Here is an 18,971-nt window from a genome sequence, read left to right on the forward strand (position 1 = left end):
ACCATTGCATCATAGAGATTAGACTAGTCAGATTAGGGTTTACTAGGGTTTCCCTGTTTTGTTGGCTTTCAGTTCATTATTGCAAAGTAGGTTAATTTCCTTTGAGATAGCCTTCGCCCATCACTTAGAAAGCTTCTTCTGAGAACATATAGAAGTTGGCTTGAGCCCTAGCGGACTTGTGCCAGCTGACCAAGTGACAGCTGCAACAAGAGCTAGTACTTGTGCATACAGCACCGTCGCTTCCAAGTTTGTTACGAACTACCGAGTTAATAAAATTAGAGATAGGAAGCTCCAGGAGTTGTAGCATTATTGCTACAATACTGGAGCCCACCATCTTTTTGGCGCCGTTGCCGGGGAAGCGTCAGAGTATTAGTAATTGTTGCTTTTCTTCTATTTTCTTACTCTTGCCTTCTGCTAAGTAGTTTATTTCATTTCCATTCTGCAAAAGTAGCATAGACATTTCCTGCTTTCATAGATTAGCATTTCTTGCCTTCATAGATCAGCATTTCCTGCTTTCATATATCAGCATTTCCTGCTTTCATAGATTAGCATTTCCGTTCTGCCATTTCATTTCTGCAAGCGTAGATTAGTGTTTCAATTCTGCAAGCGTAGACTAGCATTTCCATTCCTGCAATTTCATTTGAGCAAAGTAGATTAGTTCTTTCCTGCTTTCAATTTAATTCTGCATCTTTATTTCAGTAAGATAGTTAGTTGTAGATCAATCTGTTTCAGTTTTGCAGGTACCAAAGAAAAAAAGACAAAAGCAATCAAAAAAAAAAAAAAAGTCTTTCCATTTCATGCCTCGTAGGAATCGAGATAAAACAGGCAAATTCTTACCCAACACCCCCACCACATCACTGAGTCACCCTTCTCTCTTCTTCGGTGATAGTGATCCAGAAGAACCTATAGGTGAACCTCCTGAGATATACGAAGATCCTATAGCAGAAGAAGAATTAGAAATCATCCCATCTGAAGCTATGGCTGACAATAGAGGAGAAGATGAGAGAATAGAAGGTGCCTTCCCCATCCGAGAGACCAATGGAGAGATGAAAATGAAGAACATTAGCTCCTCTGCTTTACCTCACTTCCATGGACTGACTACTGAAGATCCTGATACCTTCCTGTTTGAGTTTGCTGTCCTTTGTAGAACCTATGACTATACCGAAGATGAGCAGAAGCTGAAACTCTTCCCTTCCACTCTTAAGGATGCAGCATTACGCTGGTTCATGGGCTTACCTGGGAATAGTATCACTACTTGGGCTCAGATGCAGCAAGCTTTCAATACCGAGTACCGAGACTACTGTAGGTCCAAGGAAACCAAGGGAGAAATCTTTCGGATGACCATGGGAAATGATGAGTCCTTAGAGGATTATGAGGAGAGGTTCCAACTTAGCTATAAGCGGGCCAGGTGCACACTTGACCCTGAATCCCTCAAGTTGGTCCTGCTCCGAGGAGTCCCTGAAGACCTCTTAGATACCCTTCACATGTTAGCTGGGGGGTATATTTACCAATTGCCTTATGAGGACATCAAGACTGTGTTTAGAAACCACTCCAGGGCAGCTCGGAAATGAGGTAGAGGAAACCTCCTCTCAATTGGTGTCCCTTTCTCCAAACATGAGTTTGCAAATCAATTGGAAGATCTTAAGAGTGAGGTGAGATAGACCATTGCCATGCAGCTGGACACATTCAGGATCCACCAGAAGAAGGAAGAAGCTGAGAGAGCCTTGGCTATCTTCTGCCCTAGATGTACCAGGAGACACCCTAAGAACGAATGTCCATTGCATTCGGTTGAAGTGTGTTTTGTTTGTGAGGAGGACCATCCCACAAACCAATGTCCAACCTTACCTGGATTTAAAGCCATGTACCAAGGGACAGAAGCTCCCACTAAACCCCTCTATTACCTCAACCAAAGGAGGCCACAAGGACCTAGACCTTACCAGCAGGGGATGCAAGGGGCACCTCAAGCTTATTACAGCCCCAACCAATCGACTCCTATGCCTTCCTGGGGTCCCCCTGCTCATCCTTCCTGGTCTATGCCTCCTCCATGGTCTTACCCACCTCAGTACCCTACTCAACCCACTACTCATTCATATCACTCACATGCCCAGCCACAGCCTCAGTGGAATGCACCTCAGTGGAATGCACCTCAGTCGGGGTGGAGGCCCCAGTACAATACTCCTCCTGCCATTTTGCCTCCACCACCAGTTCAACCTCAACCCTTACCTCCTGCTCCTCCGAGGCAACCTCACATACCTGCTCAACCGAACCCGAACCCCAACAATAGACAGGCCCAGCAGGTATACATTGGGGAAACATCATGCCCTACTTATGCTGTGGAGATCCAGGAGATCAATCTTCGATCTGGAAAGACTCTTCCGGATCGCCAACCTCCTCCCCCAGAGGATGAGGAAGATAAATAGAAAAGTGAACCAAAGGCTATTCCACCCTTTCCTGAGAGACTAACAGCCACCACACAACCCAACCCAGAGGAGGATGAGCTCCTGGGTGAGCTCAAGCAGTTGTGTGTGAAAATACCACTTCTCCAAGCCATCAAGGATGTGCCAATATACAACAAACTGGTTAAGGAAAAGTGTTTTAAACACCCAGGCAGGCGAAAGAGAGATGCTTCAACCATCAATGTCTTAGGACAACTGTCTAACCTTATGTTAGGACAATTCATCTGCCCAAAGTATCTAGATCCTGGGAGTCCTATAGTAGATGTCCACATCAATGGCACCATCATACCTCACACCTTGATTGATCTGGGGGCTGCCATTAATGTGATGACCAGGGATACCATGCTCAAACTCAATCTTCAGGGTTCCTTGAGGAAGACCTCGACAGTTCTGCAACTAGCAGATCGCTCCACTGTGACTCCCGAAGGGATTGTGGAGGATGTCTTGGTCTCTGTCGACTCTTGGGAATACCCTGCAGATTTCTTGGTACTGCAACCCAAGGCAAAGCTTACTGGATATCCTCTTATTTTGGGAAGGCCTTGGTTAGCCACTGCAGATGCTTACATAAGTTGTCGTGCAGGAAATATGACCATCAAAAATGGTCCTATGTCCAAGCAGCTAGTCCTATACCCTCCTGCCCAACCTTCCTTAGAGCATGACTTACCACTTTGGTTGGAGGAAGGAGAAGAGGATGAAGTGTACTCAGCACCTTTGTGCACCCTAGATACCACTAGAAGAGACCCCCCAACCGAGGATGACTTGATTGAGACCTTGATCCAAAATCCACCTTCCAGTGCACTATCCTTAGAAAAATTGGTGGAGGATGCCCAAGCCAGCACCTTAGTGGATCTTTATACGACCAACCCGGTCACTCCCAGAGTCAAGAATGTGGAGTTTGACCCTGAGAGAACGTTAAAGATCAGCTCCTCCCTATCTCCTTCCCAGGAAAAGGAGCTGTGTAGCCTGTTGGCCAGTCACCTAGATGCTTTTGCTTGGAGCTATAAGGAGATGAAAGGAGTCCATCCCTCGGTCTGTACCCATCACATATAAGTCAAAGAGGGTTGTAAACCGGTTAGGCAACCTCAGAGGAGAATGAATCCAGCCCTTAAGGACATTGTCAAGGAAGAATTGCAAAAACTGTTGGATGCCGGATTCATTTACCCCATCTCAGATAGTGAATGGGTGTCCCCTCTGGTGTTGGTTCCCAAGAAGAATGGGAAATGGAGAATCTGTGTGGACTATCGAGAACTAAACAAAGCTACCAAGAAAGACCATTTCCCTCTACCTTTCATAGATCAAGTGTTGGATGGACTGGCAGGGAAGAAGTTTTTCTCTTTCCTGGATGGGTTTAGCGGGTACAACCAGATTCAAATCAGCCCGGAAGACCAAGATAAGACCACCTTCACTTGTCCTTGGGGTACCTTTGCCTACCGAGTTCTTCCCTTTGGGCTATGCAATGCTCCTGCTACCTTCCAGAGAGCTGTCTTGAGCATCTTCTCGGAGCTGGTCCATGATGCAGTGGAAATCTATATGGATGACTTCACTTCTTATGGGGCCAACTTCCAGGAAGCATTGTCCAATCTGGGAAAAGTCCTAACCAAATGCATTGAGATGAACCTGTCCCTTAGTCCTGAAAAATGTGAATTCCTGATGACTGAAGGGATCGTGCTAGGCCATACCATTTCTTGCCAAGGGTTACAGGTGGATCCTAACAAAATTGCTCTTATCAAGAAGGTTCCACCTCCTCAAAAGGTAAGGGATGTTTGGAGTTTCTTAGGATTAGCAGGGTATTACAGGAGATTCATTAAAGACTTCAGCAAGCTAGCCTCGCCATTGTTTGGCCTGTTGGCAAAAGATGTGGAGTTTAAGTGGACTGACGATTGTCAGAGGGCTTTGAATGAATTGAAGGACAAGTTGGTGTCAGCCCCAATCTTGAGAGGTCCAAATTGGGCCCTACCTTTCCACATCCACACTGATGCCTCGAACAAAGCCATAGGTGCAGCTTTAGGACAAGTTGACCAAAAACATCCATATGCCATTTACTTTGTTAGTAAAAACTTGTCCAAAGCTTAGTTGAATTACACTGTAACTGAGAAAGAGTTTTTGGCTGTGGTCCATGCACTGAACAAGTTCCGACATTATATCACTGCTATCAAACATTTGTACATATAGACCATGCTGCAATTAGATATTTAATGAATAAACCAGATGTGAATGCTCGTATTATTAGATGGTTACTTTTGTTGCAGCAGTTTGACTTGACCATTGTTGACAAACCAGGTAAAGAATATGTTGTTGCTGACTTTTTATCTAGATTGGATTTGTCTGCAGATGAGGATGGAACAGTGGATGACCAGATGCCTGATGAACATCTGGTTGCTATCTCAGCACTCTCTCCATGGTTTGCTGATATAACAAACTACCTTGTTTCAGCACAGTTCCCTCCGCACCTATCTTCAAGAGAGAAGAGCAGAATCATCAGAAAAAGTGCCTCATTTACTTGGATCGGGGGCAATCTGTTCAAGCTTGGCCCCGATCAGATCTTAAGGCGTTGTGTAAGGGAGGAGGAAGTCTTTGATATCCTCCTCACCTGTCATGATGGGCCTTGTGGACGACATTTTGCAGCAAAGAGGACTGCCTTCAAAATCCTGCAGGCAAGCTACTATTGGCCCACACTTCATCAAGATGTCAGAAGATATATCAGCCAATGTGACCAATGCCAAAGAATGGGGAAACTGACTCAAAGGGATGAGATGCCTCTCGAACCTCAAGTGACTCTTGAGCCATTTGAGAAGTGGGGTATGGATTTTGTGGGTCCAATCAACCCTCCTTCGAGGCGAAGGTCCTACATCATTGTGTGTACTTACTACCTGACAAAGTGGGCTGAGACTAAAGCAATCAAAGCAGCAACAGAAGAAAAGGTGGCCGAGTTCTTAAGAGAAAACATCTTCTACAAGTTTGGCTACCCAAGAGAGCTGGTCACCGATAAAGGGAGCTAGTTCACATCCAACCTGGTTGAAGACTTACTAGCTCACCACAAGATCAAGCATAGGACTTCCACCCCCTATCACCCTCAAGCAAATGGGCAGGTGGAAGTCACCAATAGAGCATTAGAAGGGATCTTGACTAAGGTGGTGAGCAGCAGTAGAAAGGACTGGGAAGATCGCCTGGTTGAGGCCACATGGGCTTACAACACAACCTGGAAGACCACCACCAGCTTCACACCTTATGAGCTGGTCTATGGGAAGAAAGCTTTGCTGTCCATTGAGTTCGAGTACAACACTTTGAGGATGGCAGCTCAGCTAGATCTAGATCTCAGCCATGCACAACAAGAAAGGTTATTGCAGCTGAATGGACTGGACGAGCACCGGATGCAGGCCCTCCTTCACTCGGAAGTGGTTCAACTTCAGAGAAAGGTGTGGCATGACCAACATCTCCATGACAAGCAATTTCAGCCGGGAGATTGGGCCTTGTTGTATGACTCCAGATACAAAGATTTCAAGGGGAAGCTGAGAACCAGATGGCTAGGACCATATGCAGTGGAAAAATGTCATGACAATGGATCTGTTCTTATTCGGACCATTGATGAGGAAGCCATCCCCATGCTTGTCAATGGGCATCGATTGAAGATCTACAGGAAGCCTCTCTCAAGACAAGAGTTCATCAAAACTATGGAGAAATCAGTGTTGGTCATAGAGAAGGGTTCTGCCTCTCCTTTGGGCATACCCTGAAAGATCTAAAAAAAAAAAAAAAAAAAAAAAAAAAGAGAAAAAAAGAGAAAAAATAATAAAGATCCTTGGGTGAAAACCTTTCTGAGGCGCCCAAGGCAGGTGGTAGGGGTGAAAACCTCATTGAGGCGCCCCTATTGTCTTTCAAAAAAAAAAAAAAGAGATTTGAAAAAAGATCCTTGAGTGAAAACCTCTCTGAGGCGCTTAAGGCAGATGGCAAGGGTGAAAACCTCATTGAGGCGCCCCTGTTATCTTTCAAAAAAGAGAAAAAGAAAAAAAAGGAAAAAAACAATAAGCACAAAAGACAAGGGCAGCAAGTTTATAATGTAAAATTGCATGCAAGTTGCAGGTGTTCTATGGAGTAGAGGAAGTCTCTCAACTCAAAGCCAAGGATCCTTATCATGCTGTCAGGAGACCTCACCAGCACCTCCTCCAAGAATACTCATTTTCTCCAAGGTATGTGCAATTTTATCACAGCTTGAGTCTTCTACAGGAAGACGCAGATTTTGTACAGGAAGATGCAGATTTTCTACAGGAAGGTGCAGACTCTCTACAGGAAACGCAACCTTTCTACAGGAAGCTCTGTATTTCTATAGGAAACTTCCTGTAGAAGTTCAGGACGGCCCAGAATCCATTTTATGAGGAGATCTAATGACTAAGGATCGGTTTCGACGCATGCAAGCTATTGTTATCTCCCTTGCACATTGTTGTCACCTCGTCCTGCCATCCTTGTCGACATGCAACGAAGTTACCTGCACCAGCAAAGCAGATCGATGAGTTATCAAGAAAAAGCAATTTTTAAATGAAAAAACGCTGAGATCTCATACCATATCCATCCCAATCATCCAGAAGCCCTGGGAGCGTGATCGGGAGGCCAGATCCTTTGTCGTGCAGCATGCACCCAAGGAGGAAGAACTGTTACAAGACATCCCGCGGGAGTCCTGTAACAGTTAAGCCCGCTAGAGTGTATACTATTCACAGCGCTGGCCATATGTAATGGAAACGCGGACGCATGCAGCCAAGCATCAACTCCATCGTCGGCAGCCTGTAAATGTGAACCTTCGGGCCTGTGAAAATTCACCAGCAGCAGATAGATCCATTCATCATTGTCCAAAACCCGAAAAATCGTGTTGCAGCCGCGCAGGTAAATGTCTCGACCCTTTCTTCCGTCAGATTGCATGAATTTTACTTTGAATTGCTTGCAAAGTGTGAAGTGAATGGGTTGAGTGGCTGTATGGCCAGTTGACTAGCCACGTCGACTGGTTAATGGTCCAGTCAGATGTTTGGGTGGCGGCCGTGACAAAAGGAATGGGCAGCACACACGTGAGAACAATCCCCGTCGGGAAAAACGGATTTAGCAGAAGAAACGGCGGCGGATCTGCTGGAGGGATGATGCGGTAGTAAGTGAACTCGCAGACAAATGATGGAACGACGTCATCCAACGGTCCGGCGGGGACAGCTCACCCCCGCGCCATGGATTCCGCTGATTCAAATCTAATCGGCTAGATTTCCCGCATGCATTTATCATTCACCATTTGAAGCTCGAGTGAACATTCGGATCCCTCTGCAGTTCGAAACTCCAAGCCTTTGGCTATCAGAACGGCTGTGAAGCAACACCGAGAGCGCAGACCAACTGCAGTCTTCCCCAGGAATCACGCGCTGCTCCTACAGGAAAGTTGTTTCTACAGGAAGGCGGGTTCCTCACGTAAAAAGGTGGCAGATAAAAACGTAACCCTGAAGTCTCCATGCAATTGGTTTTTAAAGGTGGCAGAGTCGTCGTCTACAGTCTGGTCGTAGAAAGTTGTTGCAAGTGTTGTCTGCTGTGCATAGACTGTCGTTCTACAGGCTGTCAGTGTAATTAAACTGTATTAAGGTCCTCAGGGATAAGTTTTGTGGATTATTTGCACGACGAAAGCATAATTCTACGCTCTGTCCCAATAAGCTAAACTTCTTCCGCATTCGCCACATCTAGCAACATTTTTTATCATGCCGGGTGGGTTTATTAGATGGGAACCCACTGATTCATCAAAGTTAAGAGAAAACCAGGAGGTGGTGGAGCTCTTCACACGGGTGCAATGGATATCCTTCTGTGACAATTTGCAGGGTTATGACGACGAAGTGGCAGAAGAATTTTTACAAGCTTTGAGGCCGAAATCCAAAACATTGGCCACCGTGAACTTTAGAGGCCTAAGCCTCAAGCTCACCCCGCAATATATTAGTCGAATTACTGAACTTCCAATGGGTTTGCCATGGGATAAGGAAGAAAGGAAGTTGAGCCAGCAGGCAAAGAAAGAATTCTTTCCACCTGAGGAGGAATTCTCGGAGGACAAAAATGGGGTGCATAGAACCAGTTTGCTGCCACCATGGAATGAAGTTAGCCTACAGATCATGAAGTATATAACCTGTGAAGGACGCTTTAGCATTGTGTACGGGTATCACTTTCGGTTGCTCACTGAATTGAGGCACCAGATTGATATTCCTGTAGAAAATAAACTGAGCATCCCTTATTTCCTGCTACAGTCTCTAATTGAGTGTGCCACAAAGTTAAAAGAAGGCATACCAGATCAGGTAGCCCACCATGGATTGATCAAACTTCTCGTGGAGGATGCGCTTCATTCATATAAGGTTCCCCTCTCATGGGAAGCATTCAGAAATTTGACAAGAGATGGAGACATAAGGATGTTGACCGAGGAAAGTGGTTCCTCCAGCAGTGAGGAGAAAGAAACAGTGGCCGCGGGAAAGAAAGAAACAGGCCAGAAGACCCCGACCACAGTGCAGAAGAAAAAGCAAGAGAAGAAACAAAAGAAAAAGGATGCTGAGGAAAAAGGTGACACACCAACCTTGTCAGCAAGAGAGAAAAGGTTGCAGAGTAGAACGGACAAAGCTGAGAAGGTCCACATCAGCACAAGTACCTCATCAGCACCCGCAACCAAACCAAAAAGCAAAACTCATGCAACCAAGCAAGCCAAGGTGGTGACACCTGTGTCTATAGGAAAGCAGAAACAGGCTTCTACAGGAAGCCCGAAATTAACAGAAAAAGGGTCTTCTACAGGAAGCCCGAAAATTACTAAAACAGGGTCTTCTACAGGAAGCCCGAAATTGACTAAAACAGGGTCTTCTACAGGAAGCCCTGAAAAAGTGAAACCCAAGGAGAAGAAAGCTGATATTCGTGAAAGGGAGGCAGCAGCTGTGCTGGCCGCCCTCAGCACGCCACCTAAGCCAAAAGAGAAAAGGAAGAGGGAGACCCCTCTATACTTTAAAGCTCGAAGAAGTGTTAGGATAAAGACGGGCAAGCCACAACATCCATCCAGCAGCCCGATTATTATTGAAGATTCCCCTACATCGCCCAAGGAAACGTCCTCCTCGAATATATCGGTCACCTACGACAGGGGGAGCCCAAAAACAACTACGTGGAAAAGAAGGATAGACCAATCGGCTTCAAAAGCCCGGCTCAAGGTCAAGGAAACAGAGAAGAGGAAAGGAGCGGCACCCTCATCGCCACCAAGGGCAGAACAGGCAGAGCCACCAAGAGTAGGAAAGAAAGAGCGTATTTCGGAGCCTAGTTCTCGGCCAAGGACAAGGAGCTGGGGCAAAGTTGCTCAAGGATGAGCAAATATTTTAGCTGGGGGGTGATGATGAGCCCCAATTTTTGGTAACAATTTGGGCTCATTTGGCCTACTTACCTTGCTCAACCCTTCATCTTTTATCACTTATGCATTCATTTCTTGGTATATTCGTGTTATTTGTAGGAAGAAGGGCAGGCATTATATCTATGTGGCTAATACATGATGATTTCAGGTTTTTTGGCATTAAAGGGAGCAAAGACCACGCAGAAGGAGACAAGGAGACAGCAAAGGTGGCATTGCAGGTTTATAGGGAGGTTTTCTACAGCCTTAAATGACCTCCCTCGTGATCTCCACCCTAACTCCGAGCTCCAACAGCTCTCCCCACCGAGCTTAAAGGCAGCCAACGGATTCTACAAGAACAACAGCTTAACTTTCAGTTGGACAGCCAAGCTCCACGTATTGAGGAAGCCAGCTTGATCCTCATCATGTATAAATATTAAGGCTGTAGCCTTTGATAGGAGCTTTTTGAACTTTTGAACTACTGTTGCAATTTCTAAGCACGAGCTACAGCTCAGTTTTTGCTTTTTGTAAGCCAGTTTTGGAATGATGTTAGACTCATGATTATTCAATAAAGGCAGGCAGCTTTGGATTCAATTATGAGTTTTTAAGGGAGCTATAGCTCTCAGGTTAGGGCCCAACCTGAGAGCAATAGACCTCCTTTTCCTTGTATCGTTATTTGTCTTTCCTTTCAGCACTTTATTCCTCTGTTTTGACATGCATTTGGAAATTACAGTCTGCTGATTTGATTTCTTTTATGTGATTGAGTAGGATTAGTTTACAGTTCAAGTGCTTTTATTTGCTTAGATTAGAGTAGGAGGATCAGCATTCATTAGAGCTCCAAGAAAAGGTTGACAGTGCACTCACTGCCATCTCTGTTTAGAGATTGGGGGTGTAGACCGTACCAACCACCAAAAAACGCAGTCTTATACTTTCATTCGAGCTGCAACACAGTCATTTCAATTGTAGATCCATCCATGCATTCTGATCTTGAGCAGTACTTCTTCATTCCAACTCCATGCACGATTTTTCTCTGAAGTTTACATTGTTGTTCGTTGATTTAATAACACAGTTAGGATAGGTTAATGAATTCTCGGTTTTGTGCAGATTTGTTTCCTTTACACTACGTTGCATCACTCTGTTATCTTCTTCTTCTTCTCAAACACGCCCAAGTCACCTACCCAACCTCTGTTCAGCTCGTTTGCCTTCCAACACTTCTACTGTTCATGTAGCTCCATCTTTTTGGACTTTTCATTGCTTCCACCCTTCCATCCACCAACCAACTGTACCCACTCTTTCCTCATCTCATATCTCTGTCCCTGAGCCATCATAAGCTGCCTTTCCATCCTACCTATCCACCCATACAACTCCTCCACTCCTCCATCACCCAAAACTCCAACCACAGAACATCCTGTAGAAGTTAGCAGACTTCCTGTAGAAATCCCGAGCTTCCTGTAGGATCCCCTGCAGACATCCTGTAGAAGCCTGCAAACTCGGTTGCCGAGCACCTGAACATTGTGGACTTCTGTGGAACGACGTTAGGGATCCCCTGGAACCTCTCCTAGCCCTCCTGACCTTTCCCAAGCTTTCTTTCCCTTCGAACTACCCCTGCACAGTCAAACCCTAATAAGAAACAAAATCATAATAACTCCAACCACTTAAGCAAAAATACAAAAACAATGTTCTTTTCAGTAGAAGTAGCTTAAATTCATGCATCTCATATCACTAGAAGTAATGGCATCATTTCTAGAAGTTTGCACTCCCACCATTGCATCATAGAGATTAGACTAGTCAGATTAGGGTTTACTAGGGTTTCCCTGTTTTGTTGGCTTTCAGTTCATTATTGCAAAGTAGGTTAATTTCCTTTGAGATAGCCTTCGTCCATCACTTAGAAAGCTTCTTCTGAGAACATATAGAAGTTGGCTTGAGCCCTAGCGGACTTGTGCCAGCTGACCAAGTGACAGCTGCGACAAGAGCTAGTACTTGTGCATACAGCACCGTCGCTTCCAAGTTTGTTACGAACTACCGGGTTGATAAAATTAGAGATAGGAAGCTCCAGGAGTTGTAGCATTATTGCTACAATACTGGAGCCCACCAAGCTTCTGTATTATCATTTGTTAGATTCACATATTGTGATGATTGTTCACGGAAAAATATCTTTTCCATTTTACAGTTACTTCATCAACCCAGGTTTTCTTTTCCAGAACAAAGTCAGTGGTCATTTCTATGTTCTGGGTTTCGTTCGTTTTTCTGTTTTGACTGTTCTTTCTTTATGGCCAATGAGCAGAGGTTTTCTTTCTTTTACAGATAAATGTTTTCAACCTAACTTAGGTCTTTCATTACTTGCTTTTTCAGAAAATACTTTCTCTATCCCATTCGCAGTTTCCTGCTCAGTCATAACTTTAAATAATTCGACAGCATATACAAACTACCAAATCTTGATCATACATACCTTTTCCGAGGCAAACCTCTTAATGCGCTTGTCAAACCTCCCGACCTTAGGAGGGTCCTCCTCGACCTTCCACCCCCAAGCAACCTGCAAGATTCTTGCTGTCTACAGTCTTTCTGGCACTGCCAGAGTTACGCTATCTGGTCCTTACCAGACATAGCAGTTTCAGGGAGTTCTCTGCTTCCCAACATACGCTATCTGATCCTTACCAGACATAGCGTTCGCTGCCCAATTGCAACTTTTCATAAGCCTTGCTATCTGGTCCTTACCAGACGTAGCAACCTGCTTTCTTTCTTTTCTTGACATTAAGTATCCCTCCTCTATGAGGGTCTCAACCGTCATCTGGAAGTAGTTAGGGTTTTTCCCTTTTCCTGACAGATGTCATATTTTAATTCTAATATCCCTCTGATGAGGAAGCTCTATAACCATTGACAGTTTTTTTTATTTTCCAAATCACACTTAATGACTACCAATAACATTTATCAACATAATTAATTTAAAACAGTCACAGCAATAATAATTACTCAGTTTTACCAATCATAACCATAACCAACAGTTAAATTTACTGTTTTTAATTTAATTACTAACGATTAACTAGGGGCATTACATCTCCCCCTCTTGAAGCTCAACATCGTCCCGATGTTGTTCACCCATAAACAGTTCAGGCTAATTTACTTTGATGCTCTGTTCATCCTCCCGGGTGGCCTCTTCTGGCCCAAAGTGCTGCCACTGCACTTTAACCTGGGTGATGACTCGTTTCCGCAGCACGACCCTTCTCCAATCTAATATGCTCACCGGCTCGACTAGGAATTCTCCTTCCGGTTCCACCTGAAACACACAACAATCTAATCAGTGTTTCTCCTGGCGAACATTTTCAGTTTAAGTTTCTCACAATATCCACTTACCTGTATGTCCTGCCAGCTAATTATGTGTTTAGGGTCATAGACATATTTTTTTAGAACTGACACGTGGAAGACATTATGGACCCGGATGTGGCTGGGTAGGGCTAGCTGATAAGCTACTGGCCCCACTCGCGCTAAAATCTGAAAAGGTCCACAAAAACGGGGTGCCAATTTGGCACAACCATTCCATTGTAAAGCGCTTCTCCTCGCCCGAATTCTGACATATACATGTTCTCCCACTTGGTACTCCCTAAAGGTCCTTTTACGATCTGCAAAACTTTTTTGTCTGTCTTGGGCTATTTTTAGATTAGCCCGCACTCTCTTAACCATTGCCTCCATCTCTTTTAGCATTTCAGGACCCAACATGAGTCTGTCTTCCGGTCCACTCCAACTGGATGGCGTGCGACATTTCCTGCCGTAAAGTACCTCGAATGGGCTCATCCGCAAGGATGCATGATATCCATTATTGTAAGCAAATTCCACAAGATGCAAATACTCTTCCCACCGAGTGGGTTGTTGCATCACATAAGATCTCAACATGTCCTCCAACACCTGATTCACCGCTCAGTCTGCCCGTCAGTCTGCGGATGATATGCGGTGCTAAAATTCAATTGAGTTCCGAGACCCTCAAACAAGGTCCTCCAAAAAGCTGATGTGAATTTGACATCGCGATCGGATATTATAATTTTTGGCAGCCCGTGGAGCTTAAATATGTTCTGCATAAAAACATTTGCGATTTGGGTTGCACAATACGTAGATTGAACTGGTATGAAGTGGGTTGTCTTACTGAGTTTGTCCACGACAACCATAATAGAGTCATTGTTCCTCTTGGACTTCGGTAACCCTGTAATAAAATCCATGGTAATAACTTCCCACTTCCATTCTGGTATGGGTAATGGTTGTAGCAAACCCGCGGGATGTTGGTGTTCAGCTTTAATTAGCTGACATTCTATGCATCGTGCCAGATATTCCATTACATCCCTTTTCATGCCTGGCCAGTGATATTCCTTTCGAAGCGAAGTAATTAACTTTTGATAGCCCGGATGTCCTGCGTAAGGACTTTTATGATTTTCATCCAGAATTTTTCTCTTAATATCGCTCCGGTCGGGCACACATATTCTTTTCTTGTAACATAAAATGCCTGCTGCGTCTAGTTCATAACCTTGTTGCATGATGTGGATGTTTGAGTTCTGCACAAGTTGTTTCTTTTGCTGGTAAATTGGATCTTGCTCAGCAGCCTCTATAATTTCTTTGCTAAGGGTAGACCGTCCTTCACTAAAGCCAATTTCATAGAGACAATGCGCTCTCCGGCTTAATGCATCCGCCACCCGGTTTTCTCTTCCTTTTAAGTGTTTAATTTCAAAATCAAAGATGCCCAAAAAGTCCACCCACCTAGCTTGTCTAGCATTTAAAGTTGGTTGACTTAAGTAGCTAGTTAAGCTGTGATGATCTGTCATCAATAAAAATTTTCTTCCCACCCAATAATGGCGCCACATTTTCAGCGCATGTACTACAGCAGTGAGTTCCAAATCATAGGTTGAATACTTCTATTCATGTTCTTTCAATTTTCTGGATTCATACGCGATCACCCTTCCCTCTTGCATCAACACCCCACCTACACCCTCTTTGCTTGTGTCTGTGCAGATTACGTAATCTTTCTCCGAGTCTGCAATACTTAGCACAGGTGCAGTGGTGAGCAAGTGTTTGAGTTGCTCAAAACTCTATTGACACTCCGCTGTCCACTTAAATATTTTCCCTTTCTTTTGCAGGGAGGTGATGGGGTATGCAACTCTGGAAAAACTCTCCACGAACCACCTATAGTATCCGGCTAGCCCCATAAAAGATCGGATATCTGCCACATCCTTTGGTGTTGGCCATTCCATTATGGTTTTAATCTTTTCAGGGTCCACAGCAATGCCTTCCTCGGTGATGATGTGCCCCAAATACTGGATCTGCTTTTTGAAAAGGTCACATTTGCTAAATTTTCCGTATAACTGATGTTCCCGTAGAGTTTGTAGCACAAGTCTGAGATGCTCCTCATTCTCTTTAATATTCCGAGAGTATATCAGTATATCATCAATAAAAATTAACACAAATTTATCTAAATACTGATGAAATACACTATTCATCAGACACATAAATGTCGCAGGTGCATAGGTCAACCCAAAAGGCAACACCACGAACTCATAGTGCCCATATCGGGTTCGAAAAGCAGTTTTGGCTATATCCTCTTCCTTAATTCTGATTTGATGGTATCCAGATCTCAAATCGATCTTTGAAAATATCGTCGCCCCTTTTACCTGATCGAACAGTTCATCGATATGGGGTAGTGGATATTTATTTTTCACTGTCAATTTATTTAGCTGTCGATAATCTATGCAGATACGGAGAGTCCCATCCTTTTTCCTAACAAACAATACTGGGGCTCCCCAAGGCGATACACTGGGACGAATGTACTTCTTTTCCAGCAGCTCTTGCAGCTGCATCCTTAATTCTGTTAATTCCGGCACACTCATCCGGTACGGTGCCCGGGACACTGGGGCTGCACCAGGCACCAACTCTATGGTAAAATCCAAATCTCTTTTAGGGGGCAGTCCTGGTATTTCCTTGGGAAACACATCTGCAAATTCTTGCACTACCGGTATAATTTCCAATGCATTATCTTTTCCTTCAGATTTGGCATGACCCACTTGGACTGCATATACTTGACACTTTTTTCGGATGCATTTAGCCAATTGTGAGGCAGTAATTGGCCGGATCTGTACTGGCTTCAGGATACCCTGAATTTCCTGTTCATTTCCCAGCTCATCCCGGTAAGAAATTGTCTTGGTTTTGCAATTTAATATGGACCATCGCCTTTCCAGCCAGTCCATTCCAATTAACACATCATAGGAGCCGAGAGGAAGTACATTTAATTCTGCTGTCACTGTCTGTCCAGCTATCTTTAATGGGCAGTTGCTGACCTTGGCCAGCACCCGCCTTTTGGCCCCGGTAGCTAGCTGAACCAACCAGGGACTCTTAAACTTAACAGATTGTAAATTACAGCTTTCCACTACTTTGGGGCTAACATAACTTAATGTAGCTCCTGGGTCTACTAAAACAGAAACAGTTCGATCAAAAATCTTACCTTCGAACTCTATCATCGTTGGCTGGTAATCAGCTTGACGGTCTTCGAGAGCGGCGTTTATTCTTGGTATGGACCGAGCTACATCTCCCACTGTGGAAGCTTCATAAACCTGAGACACCTGATCACTACCCTTTCGGTGAGGACAGTTCTTAATATAGTGTGGCCCGCCACAACCCCAGCACTGTACTGGCGGTCTAGCTGTCCCCTCATTGTCAACTCTGCCCGGCTGCTCGCTATATTTGGGCTCATTGGGTGGTTTTAATCTGAGCTGGTTTCTAAACTGATTCCTACTGCTGGGCCCTTTTGAGCCTCCTTTGCTGAAACTGCCACGAGCTCCCTTAACTCCCATAGTGGTTTTGCCGCCCCTCTTATCCACCCAACGCTTCCCAAAACTTTCTCCCTTTTGTTTATTCTGCTGATAGCATATCCTAGCTTTCCGAATCGCTTCATCCATGGTCTTCGGATTATCAAATTCAATCCTTTCCCGCATCGTTTGGGGTAGACTGCTAACAAACCGCTGCACCTTTGCCTTTTCCTCCCGTATGTATGGTACATAGCGGAGTAGAGATGTAAATTTGGTAATGAATTCATCCATGGTCTGCTGCCCAAGCCGCAGATCATGAAATTCCCGTGCTTTTTCATCGTAGAAGCGCTCAGTCAGGTATTTCTCCTTGAAGTATTTCTGAAAAATTTCCCAAGTTATATCCTGTTCACTCACTCCCCGCACCATCTTGACTTCCTCCCACCATAATGTAGCTTTGGCCTGTAGCTGGAAAATAGCCAGCCATGCCTTAAGATGGTGGTCGTATTCATAAACTTGGAAATATTTGTTCATGTTTATTAACCAGGCTTCCGCAGCCTCCTCAGACTCCCCATCAAAATGCGGCGGCTTAATCTTCCGAAACTCCCCTTGTAGTTCTATCCGCTGTCTTTTTGAAGTTTGATGTTCAGAAGCGTTGTCAGATTTCTCACCTCGAGCCTCCGCTCTTCCCTCTGTTTCTTCCTGATCAGTATGGTAATCTTGTTCTTCTGATACATGTTTTTGCTCCGGACTGGGGTTGGGTTGGTGCTGGTTTTGTTTATATGATAAACGATTCAGGATCCTTTCCTGTTCCATGGTTAATCTGGTGTTGTCCTCACGCAACCGAGCCATCTCGTTCTTCAATTCCTGGACCGTCTCCAGTATGGTCAAATTGGTGCTGCGTGCCTCCTCCCCCAACTGCACCCAAATTTCTGGATTTCCTTGAGGGTGCGTGACGTTGTCTGGTCTGTCCACATTTCCATGAGGAGCGCTGCTCGTTCTCCTCATTCTGTTGTCACCTGTTCAGAAAATTAGTTCATTTTCCACAGATACTACATACAATACATCGTGGGATGACCCCCTACTTGCTCATTAATTCAATTATTTGTAACAGTTTTCCCAGTCATGGTTGTCTCGAGGTCACAGAGTTGCAACTTCGCTCTGATACCACTTGTAAAACTCCTACCATAAAAAAAATTTATTTACTCTTATTAACATTAACATTACATGAACATTGTTTACGGCAATATAATTCTTAGTCGTATTACCTTATCACACAAGGCAATATTATACCTAAGCTCGGCACTCTATAAGCGTTTATCCATGGTAATCGTAAATACGTGAACAGGATTGGAATTAAACATATGTGTGTATCCATGCCTATGGAACATTATGATATTCGGTTAATTGTTAGACTTACCCTATCCACCGTCTCGAGAAGGATCCGATGGATTGCCTGGATGTACTTACCCTTTTTATTTGGTTAAATGATTTGAAATTCATTTAAGTCTTTGTCCTGCGGTCTTGCAATTTTCCATTATGATCTCCAGTTGTCAGTAGAGGTTAGTCGTGCCAACGTTATTCAGTCAGGTCTAAATTTATGGTGTTGTTTGGAAAGTTTGCTCCGGCGAGCATTTTCTGATCACCGCTCCTTGACACATCAATACGTATGCTACACACGATGCCCACCTGGCGCGGTGCAACGTGAGAGCCAGCCAGCTAGCTTAAGCTGCGGCATGCGGGTTTACTACCCCGTTCCCAATGCTATAGGCGGATCAATGCGCCTCGTACAAGGCACATATGAGCCATGTGATAGAAGAGTCCGCGCCAGTTTCTACGGTGGAGATGGAATCTCCCAGATCGATAGACGATCGAAGCCAGGTATGAATAAAAAATCTTAAGGGTTTTTCTAATTTGCATTTGGCCTCATGCCGCTCATTTCTGCAGGGGTTCTGATCCTTAGCGGGTCTCTGGGGATTAGCCTTTTTGCACAGTGCAGGTCCCTACAGATTGTCCATGGTGGAGATGGAGGTCCGCCTGCCAGCCTTGGCCATGGTATACGTGCCTCCTAGCTCACAGCAACGCTTCTCTGAGATATTATCTTTTATTCTTTTACTTGCTATGAATTTGATACTCATTCGCTCATGGTTTTCCTGGTTTTTCCTCCATCTCAGGTACAGGATGCGGGTGCCGTGACCAGCACATGGTGGAGAACTGCCCCTTCCATCCCTTTCCCTCTTCCGGTAAGAGGAAACGATGCCTTAAAACTAGTTATGAGGGAATTCTGTAAGGGGTTCCGACCGCTCTTGGCATGCTGCCGAGACAGAGTTTGAGCTACTGTATCCGTTTATTGTTATTTTGAATTCATCCCCTGAAAATGGTTAG

General features: G+C 44.6%; 1 protein-coding gene across 1 annotated transcript; it reads right to left on the bottom strand.

The window, feature by feature from the left end:
• Window positions 1-14,879: 14,879 nt before the first annotated feature.
• LOC149243664 (uncharacterized) lies at window positions 14,880-18,324 on the bottom strand. The gene is made up of 5 exons (XM_089371274.1): window positions 18,276-18,324; window positions 17,013-17,605; window positions 16,395-16,883; window positions 15,459-16,157; window positions 14,880-15,110 (listed from the first exon to the last, which is right to left on the bottom strand). Exons 1-5 carry the CDS (start codon window positions 18,322-18,324, stop codon window positions 14,880-14,882), a joined length of 2,061 nt encoding a protein of 686 aa, XP_089227400.1.
• Between the last annotated feature and the right edge of the window lie 647 nt (window positions 18,325-18,971).

The sequence above is a fragment of the Pinus tabuliformis genome, chromosome 8 (assembly GCF_031772625.1).
Source record: "Pinus tabuliformis cultivar Carrire ecotype Pingquan chromosome 8, CPIR1, whole genome shotgun sequence".
Lineage (NCBI taxonomy): Eukaryota > Viridiplantae > Streptophyta > Pinopsida > Pinales > Pinaceae > Pinus > Pinus tabuliformis.

Bases quoted from the DNA above. Each gene is read 5' to 3' on its own strand.
- LOC149243664 (XM_089371274.1), bottom strand. From the start codon at position 18,324: ATGCCGCAGCTTAAGCTAGCTGGCTGGCTCTCACGTTGCACCGCGCCA. The intron at 17,606-18,275 runs GTGGGCATCGTG...TTTTCTGAACAG, and splicing joins CTCACGTTGCACCGCGCCAG to GTGACAACAGAATGAGGAGA. The intron at 16,884-17,012 runs GTGCGGGGAGTG...CTTGGGCAGCAG, and splicing joins GGTGGGAGGAAGTCAAGATG to ACCATGGATGAATTCATTAC.